Source organism: Carassius carassius, chromosome 28 (genome assembly GCF_963082965.1).
Source record: "Carassius carassius chromosome 28, fCarCar2.1, whole genome shotgun sequence".
NCBI classification, from domain to species: domain Eukaryota; kingdom Metazoa; phylum Chordata; class Actinopteri; order Cypriniformes; family Cyprinidae; genus Carassius; species Carassius carassius.
The window spans coordinates 12274707-12283770 of record NC_081782.1 but is presented as its reverse complement, the minus strand read 5'-3'; the positions used below and the strand labels follow the sequence as shown (position 1 = coordinate 12283770).

At 37.7% G+C, this 9064-nt stretch overlaps 1 protein-coding gene across 2 annotated transcripts in view; it reads right to left on the bottom strand.

Annotated features, from left to right (window-relative positions):
- Positions 1 to 2032: 2032 nt before the first annotated feature.
- Positions 2033 to 9064, bottom strand: part of mettl16 (methyltransferase 16, N6-methyladenosine) — a 38334-nt gene continuing 31302 nt past the window's right edge. For both annotated transcript variants that reach the window (XM_059514337.1, XM_059514338.1), the window contains exons 7-10: positions 8901 to 8970; positions 7427 to 7516; positions 3778 to 3951; positions 2033 to 2715 (exon numbers count right to left, since the gene is read on the bottom strand). In XM_059514337.1, coding sequence (XP_059370320.1) covers positions 2209 to 2715; positions 3778 to 3951; positions 7427 to 7516; positions 8901 to 8970 — 841 coding nt within the window. In that variant the 3' untranslated portion in view covers positions 2033 to 2208. The remainder of the gene's footprint in view (positions 2716 to 3777; positions 3952 to 7426; positions 7517 to 8900; positions 8971 to 9064) is intronic.

The following is a 9064-nucleotide window of genomic DNA, read 5'->3' as shown; positions in this document are numbered from 1 at the left end:
TATTTAGCCTTCTGCACTACTGCATAATTACAATAATTAATAAAACGAACCATTCACTGTGACCAGATATGCACAACCTTTTTTTTAAAATAGAAATATATTAACCACATTAATGGCAGTAAACCCACATTTTGAGCAATAAACACCATTTCACTCTGCTGCCCTGTTTCACCCAAGATCCTATCAAAGTACCACAGAATCTCTCTTTACTGCCATGATACATGTGCTGACTGAATAAAGGGCGAGTCATGTGACTGTATCCATGGTTCCCGAAGAGACAGTGTACTGCAGGACAGTAGGGAGTCTTGAAGAGATGGTGACAGAGAGAAGACAGAACATTTTGAATGTTACATTGCATTCATTGAATATATATATATATATATATATATATATATATATATATATATATATATATATATATGTGTGTGTGTGTGTGTGTGTGTCAAAGGGAAAAGGGTGCATAAACACACTCTATATTACTAATAATCCCAATACAATAAGATCCTGACATTTCCAGAAACGGGAGAAAAAGCCCTTTGCCACTTTATTTGATCTTTTTTGCAATTTCCAATGACTTCTGCACATATATTCAAACTAATGTATCGGATTTCATTCCTAAGGAAAAACAGTACAAAAACAGCGGAAAATGTCTGTTTATGTCTATCTGATAGAAGAAACAGCCTTCCACATGAGAACTAAAATCATGTTGCATTGTGGTTGACTGCTGCGCACGTCAAGTCATTCTTCATTTCCTTTTAATCACTTGAGAAGGTCAAAGCAAAGGGTAAGCAAACACACTCATAAAGCTTCTCTACCCTTAAAATTTCATGTGACTCTCACATGCATGGAAACGGTGAATATGCTCCTGGTTCAGCTGCTCCTGGGGCAATTAGAGTTAAGAGCTTGTTTACCCTGGAAAGCTTCACGTGACTTAGTGCACGTTATCTGCTCGTGGTCCTCTCAGTGACTGCTGCAGCGGTTGCTGCTTCCTGTTATGAAGGCATGCTCCTCTCAGGACGTTTATACTAACTCAGACTTCCTGTGAAACGACCAAAAAGGCATTCCAGACACAGGAAATGCAAAGGAACACAACCTATTATTGAGTTATTTGGCTTTCCAAACATTGTACGTCTAAGAAATATATGAGGACAACCTTTGTCCAACACCTATAAATGCAGAAAGCTATTGCCCTTAATCAAACTGGGTTTTGGTTAGCTAAAATCAGGACCAAATGTTTTTATTAATTAACAAAAAATTATTCAAATAGTTTAATACAAAATTCAATGCCAAAGCTTTAAAGAAAGCTAAAACTATTTGTAATCATTTTCATATTTGATTCAAATTTTAATAAAACTTAAGAGAAATGCAATAAAAAAAGCATGTTGTTCTATAGAAAATTAAAGTAAAAAAAAAAAAAATCTAAACAGTTGATCATAAAATTAAAGCATAAAGAAAAAAAATGCAGATTACAGATCTCACTGTGATCAATTCATCTGTGCAGGTTTCATTTTTAGCAAAATTTTTGACCTCAAAATGTCTTATCAAAATATCACAAAAAACTTCTGATGAAAAAAAAAAAACAGACTTGAGTCATCTTAAAATCAATCAGTGACAGATGTTTAGAACCAAATCCATGCCCTTCATTTTCAATAATTCATCAACAGATCTGTCGGTTCATTACAACCTTAAGAAAATCGTGATAATAATATAATATATAATTGGCAAGCATTCAAATCTACAATTAATCTACTATTAATCTATACTATCAATCAATCTATTTTTTACTTTACGTTATTTATTAGCATGCCTATTATTAACATATTGGCTATTTACTAGCAATTATAAAGTACGTATTCTGCATGATCATATTCTACATCCCCGATCCTACCCAATACATATTAACAACTACCAGACAAAAGTAATAGTTATTGGTTTAATATCGAGAATCGGACCTTAAAATAAAGTATGACCAAATTGATTTATTAGTGTGCATTTAACCAAAATGACAAAAAAAAAAAACTTACAACAAAGATTATTTAAAATAGTTTATTACAAACTTAATAAAAATTCTGATCACAACATCGATCAGTGGCTAATAAAACATCTGTGAATGTGGAGTTTTGTTTAATGTGCAGCTTTACCAGTTGTATGGTTCACAGCACTGTGGAGAGTGTGTGGGGAGGAAAGCTGAACCAAGCCCGTGTGCTGTTAGGTAGGTTTGGCTGCCTGTCGAAAGAGAGAGTTCTTCAAACAAGTGCAGAGCTGGTTCATTAGATCTTTATTCTGCCCTTCCACCCAATGCATCTCCACCACCACATCGTTCTCTTCCTGCTTCACGTTCACCAGGCACTTGAAGAGAAAGTGCTGTCCCATCTCTGGGTTTTGAGGACTACCAGCTGCCGCCTGCTTTGGTTCGGTGAGGGACTCCATTGTTACGTCAGCACCTTTCTCTGGGTCTCGCCGCTCGTTCCTCTCTTTGGCGTTGCTGCCCTCTGCTGTGGGTTCCTCTGGTGCCAGTGTTGGAGCGTCTGTGTCAGGGACAGATGGAGCGGAGGCATCCGTGCTGCAGGTCGAGGTGGGTTGTGCTCTAGGGAGCTCTCGAAGATGTCGTCCCTGTTCTCGTCTCTTCTGCCGCACATGGATCCAGGTGTTCTCCACTGCTGTCAGGAAGAGGCTGAGCTCCGCCTCTCCACAAGGAACCCGCTTATGAAGCACCTGAAGATGAGAAGTTTAAAGTTTGTATAACATTTGTATCAGCCATTGGCCACATTAAGCCTACAGCAAGTCGCTTCGGAACAGGTAATAACAATAACAACACAACTAATAATAACAACAATTATTATAACAATATTTCTTTTCTTTTGTTAATTATTTATTAATAATACAAATAATAATAATAATAAGCATATCTTATACTAATAGAAACAATTACGGTTGTTTTATTAATGGTAGATATATTATTTTTAAGTTTATAATAATAATAATAATAATAACAATAACAACAATAACTAGATGTGTACATTTTCTGAAGAAAATGTGAGTGGTGCTTGCCGTGTAAAAACTCGGTACGGGGCAGTTAGCTGGGTCCTTTTTTTCTGCATGTTTTAAAAATGATTTATCATTTAACATGTTTTAGCACTTAGCTAATTCTTCACATGTAGCAGTTAGCATTAGTCAAAAGAGCCAAACCACACGTCTATACGATGTTCTGATCCAGAGATGTAGGTCTTGCCAAATGGTTGCTAGGGTACTCTTTTTAGTTGTTAGGGAGTGGTTTGAAAACTTCACACTGATCCTGCATAACTGATTGTTTGGTGGAGTGCCATGAGTCCCTGCCATGTCTCTATGACACTGTGATCAAGAGTTATGTCCAATGCTAAATTCCTATAGTGGGAAAACCGTGCACACATTTCCTTCACCATAGTATGTCTATGGGGCAAATTTGGGGGGCTCTTGTGCCCCAGGGGTAAAACTTCTACCCCACTGCAAGGTATGATCTCACACAGCTTGCAAGCTTTTTCAAATGTGGTGACCCACATCTTTCTATGAAATTCTTACTCGGAGCTATGGCCCGTCAAAGTTTGTCACAATGCTAAGTCTATGGGTTTTTTGCCCATTTTTTTATGGCTTTTCACCCACTGTGCCAAAATCGTACACCAGATTGTCTATAAAAGTCACAGCACACCTATCTTTAAAAACCCACATGATTTGGAGCCTCTTTTAAAAGGTATATAACAAACGGTGCATTTTTTTGTACAATTGCCTCTTTCTGTTTACCTTCAGGTCTGTGAGGATCTTCTCCAGCCAGGCAGACACACTCTCTGTGGGGCTGGGGTCGGTGCAGCCGATGCTGGGCGCCTGCGTCTGGAGCTCTGCCACGGTGGGCTCCAGGACAGTGAAGGTGAGGGGCTTACGGGCTTTCTCCAGCTTACGCTTCTTACAGGGGGGAGACTGAGAGATTTAGAAGGAAATTAGTTTTTGTTAGTTAACTTTAGAGTGTTTACATGTCAGTTTACACAGAAATAGTTTTCTTACATAAATAGCTGCAACCTCACATACCCATGTCATAGAGGGACGTTTGTTACAGGTTTGTAACAAGGAGATCAATTTAGAGTTCTTAATATGTTTTAGCAAAGGTGGTCAATAGAGGGCAGCAAAACACAATGATCACCTTGGTCTTCAATGGGTTCAATGAAACCCTTGTGGGACTCATGCTTATGAATTCAGATGTAAAATTAAATGCAAAACTTCAACTTTGAAAACAAAAATTGGCAACTAGGTAAACCATTAATAATAAATAAATGCTACTAAAATAACACCGTTTTATATGGTTCTTACTCATAAAGTTGAAAATATTACAAATGTAAAATGAAGTGCAGATTTCTTTGTAAAAAAAAAAAGCAAAATGGCCTTCACATTAAAGATAGCTGGGTTCCAGTCTCTATAAACATTTCTGTTTCATATGCCATTTTAATAAGAGTGTTACCAATTTCCATAGCAATATATTCATGAATGAATGCAGTGAATAAGCGTCAACAACAAATCTGCCCAAGGATTCATTTTGACATTGTGCGCTGCCATAGAAACAAATGAGTCTGAGGACCTGAACAGCTCAGTGTAGCATGAGTTATCTTGTATGTAGAGTAATTTCTGATGCAATGTAAACACTGAATCATGTCCTACTGAGACACAGCAGTCATATTTTGACTTCTCCAGCTCTCATCATAGTGGATTCTCACACAGTGCTTCAGTAACAGAGCATCTGTTGTTAGAGCAGATAAACGTGACTCATCACGTCAACAGACCGACCCCCTCAGTGCCGAAAAACACACCACACCCATCATCTGCTCCATCAGTGTGGGCTGCTGTGGTCTTTGGTGACCATTAATCGAAATAGAAGATAAAGTGCACAGTTAATCTGGCATCCATCACAGGATCTTTGTTTCTGTCCTGTTGGAATAAGCAACACATTTAACACAGACTAGACCATACAGCTTAACAGCCTTCCTCGTTTAAGGTTAACTACATTTAGTAAACTGGATTTAGGAACAGTAAGCTAGTTATAGTTTCTGAATAACTCCCTGTGCTGAAGTTTCTGGTTCTGCCGTTTGTCAAATTTGTCATGTCTCAGCAGACAACGGTTAAATGATGTTTCACACAGGGTCACTGTCTTTGTCAGAGGGCACAAGCAGTGTATTAAATCACTTTGGTAGAAAAGACTGGTCAAAGATAACTGATATATTAAATATGTACTAATGTGTTTAATGCATTAATTTGACATTATTAAAGCTAATTTCTTGCATAAAAAAAAAAACTAAACTGGAGGATAGGGTCCAGCACACAAGCAACAAAATCAAATTAATAAACCCTAATTGGGTTTATAGTTGTATAGTTTAATAGGAGTGCCTTTTTCATATTTACATGTTAATTTGTATTTTTCAATCTGAGGTATGACAAGAATTGCATAAATCTAAAGAAGAGAATTGCTACTTTTTCATATAGATTAAAGATACATTTATTTCATAGCTTCTGACAGCACTAAACAAGATAAATCTTAAGAATTATTTATAAATCTGTTGGCAACAAAATAGCTTTATTTTTATTTGATTTAATTATTATTTATTTATTTTTTTAGAACGTATAAATACTATAATACTAAATCCAATATATTATTATTAATACTAATATTAAAATGATGATTGTTGTTATTAAATACTTTAACAGTACAAACATATTCCACTAGTAATATATTTCTTTGATAGGTTCAATTTATTTTCAGAATTTTAATTGAATTTAAATACAAAGTTGTAATAATAATAATTATAATAATAAACATTTATTATTATTATTAATCATGTTAATGATTATTACATATAATAATAATTATATTTTGTATTAATAATATCATACTGAATGGTGAAAAACAAACAAACAGGCTCTCTCTCTTTTGTCCTTTCATGCCAGATTGTAAGATTTAACATTAAGGCGGTTCCCCATGCAGTCCAGTATACTTCAACACAAGGAGGCGCCATTTTCTGACTTTAAGCTGTCAAACTCTACTAAGCATGACAAAATCTCATCCCAGTAAGCAAACTCTATGAACAAAAGCAGACCAAAAATTCACATGAATATTAAAGAACACTGTGCCCACAGTAATTCTCTGTAATGACTAATACTGCTATGAATCTAAATATGACCAGACTAGCAGCATCTACAGTGTTTCGTCTCAGATTTACGAAGCATATTATACACATTGTCAAAAATTGGAAAAACGTGGCTCGGAGCATCTCTGCTCATTTGAAGAGCACATAATTGATGAAAACAGACAGATACGTGCATCAATCCACACGCTCCCCTTAATGAATTTCAATCCGCCTTAAGAGCGATGCACTGCTTTTATCCCCTCTTCACCGTGAATTATAACCCCCTCCACTCAGTCCATTATTTATCCACCACACATATGCTCCAAGCAGGAATCATGAGCCTTTATATTTTGAACGTGCCGAGACTGAGCTGAAACGCCTTTTTTTCAATTATTGAACACAAGCAGATGATTTCCACAGTGATCCACGGATGCTGACAACCAGCCTCATTCTGTCCTTCTTTAGTGCTGCTTCCTGCCTGGTGACCTCTGACCCCTCAGATCCAGACCCCCCACTGTAAATCCACTGCTTCAACAACTTCAGATCCCGGGCACGCTTTCAGCACTGCGGGGTCCTTTTCAAACCCTACCTTTTTTGTCAGAGTCTTCGCTGTACCCCCTACCTCTCGTGCAATACATTTCACGTCTGGATTGAAGACCTGACTGTCAAAGAGATTGATCTGGCTTCTGTGCACTCTGCTAATGAGGCTCAGCTGGCTTCAGAGAAGAAGAATGGACACAGGAAGTGGAAAAACTGAAATGGGAGAGAGCGAATGAAGCCCAGAAGAATGCGGGTGCCATCCAGATCTAGATGTGTCTGTATGCTGGCTGAGGGTAAAGCGGCTCGCAGACAGATATGTAGGCCAATCTTTCTAGTCAAGTGATTGTGAGGAAAAAGGCATCTGGGACTTGGGGAATTCTCCTGAAAGACCATAACAAATCATCCTGCGCCCCTTTCTCCATTCCCTCCACCTCTTTTCCCCTTTTATAGCCCTTCTGAAGTGCGTGACTATATGGCACCGTCACCCTGTCTGGGCAACTGTTGCTAAGAAGGAGCTGTGCTGTGCCTTAGGAAGCAGGTCAAGTGTATCTGATGGAATGGGCTTAAGATGCATTATTAAAAAGACGGTCGAGCCCAGTCAATATTCAGCAGGTGTTGCTTTCCCACACACAAATGCATCAGACAGACTGGGTGCATGGGTTATGTGAGGACTAGCTGACTCTAAACAGAGGCAAACACTCTCTACAGTCTATAAAGTAATGCAGGAAGTGCTCAGAGCTTACAGGCACAGGCACGTCATCATAGAAACTCCAAGCCAGGGCCCAGCGCATGGTCCGACCTTGACAGAACTCTGTGTGTGTTACTTTGAGCACCTGTGAAAGGACAAAAGATGAGGAGGATCTCATTAGTGGTGATTAAAACATAAAACAGCCTGAGAATCTTACAGAAACCATCAAGAGAGGTCTGGCTTATATTAAAGATAACAGAAAATCATATTTTGCATAAAGAAAGGATCATTTTTAGGACTGCATTCTGACATATTCATGACAATGAAGTACATTTCTCTCCCAAATCTGCATTACTTTTAAAGCAAAATAAACTGTAATATTTTTTCAGGATAATGGATATTGGATGTTTAATTGTTCATAGTCATTTCACATACTTTTTATATTTAGACTACCTTTGCCGTCATTTAATGCTCACTAAAAAAAAAATCCAATAGTCCACATGGACTGCTTGGACACAAGTGAGAAAGAACAAATCCAGACAAATCTTTAAAAACCCATTTCAATGTCATTCAAATTTGCCAAATGAATATACATTTTGATAATGTATAATGTCACGGCTAAATTACTGGTGACTTTAAAAAAAAAAAAATAATAATTATTTTATTTACATAAAATAGTATAGAATTTTAATATTGACCATTTATCAGATATTACATTTAATTTTCCTTAAAAAAAAAAAAATATATAAAATTGTAGTTATGATACTTTTTACAGTCCAGTAGGTTACAGTTGTTTGGCGGAGAGAGGTTAAATGTGCTTGTAATATGTCACAATGCAAAAAATGGAAGGACTGGTGGGAAAAGGACTTAATATAACTTCTATAAAGCAAGATAAACACTTCAATGTATAATTCACACAGTGGGGAGTGTGTTTTAACAGATATGTGGTTGTTAGGGGTGAACTATAGGGTGAAATCAAATCCCACTGCTCTTCAGTAAAAAAACACCACTCGGGTTTGACCTTTCCAGGCAGAGGGCATTCAAACAACAGATAAAAGCAGAGAAAAAAGAGAGAGGAAAGTGAGAGGGCAACAAGAACGAGAGAAAGAACCTCATTAGCATATTAATTAGAGCCACAGTGGCGAGAGGAGGAACTGCTGGACACTGACCAGGAGAACAATGACACTAATGAAGGGTGACGGGACTTTGACACCTTCAGATGAATCAAAGCAGACTGACTGACACCAGAGTAATAACCTGTGAGCAGGGAGAATGCCTTTCATTCACAGATATCACAGCATTCTGACTGTACAGACACAGACGGAGGGTGACGCGGGAGCTAATATGCCTAATTAACTAACGAAATCTGCTCCATTAGCGCTCCCTGTCATGTTACGTTTTTAGGCCACGCTAGTGAAACTCATTAAGATGAATTAACCTGAAGTCTTGGGGAAACGCCCACTCATTTATCTATAAAGATCTGAGAGGCAAAAAACAAACACGCATGCAGTGGTCCAAGCTCAACTTACCCCTTGTTTCCGAAGCTCATCTTTCAAAGGTGCCAGGCTACACTTCTTTCCCAGCATGCAACTGTACCACCTGTAAACAGAAAAAAGGGCTTGTGAAACCACCAGCCTGGACACCTAATCCAAGGGAGCACATCAAATAAACTGCAGGATGCAGAGCCGTGGGT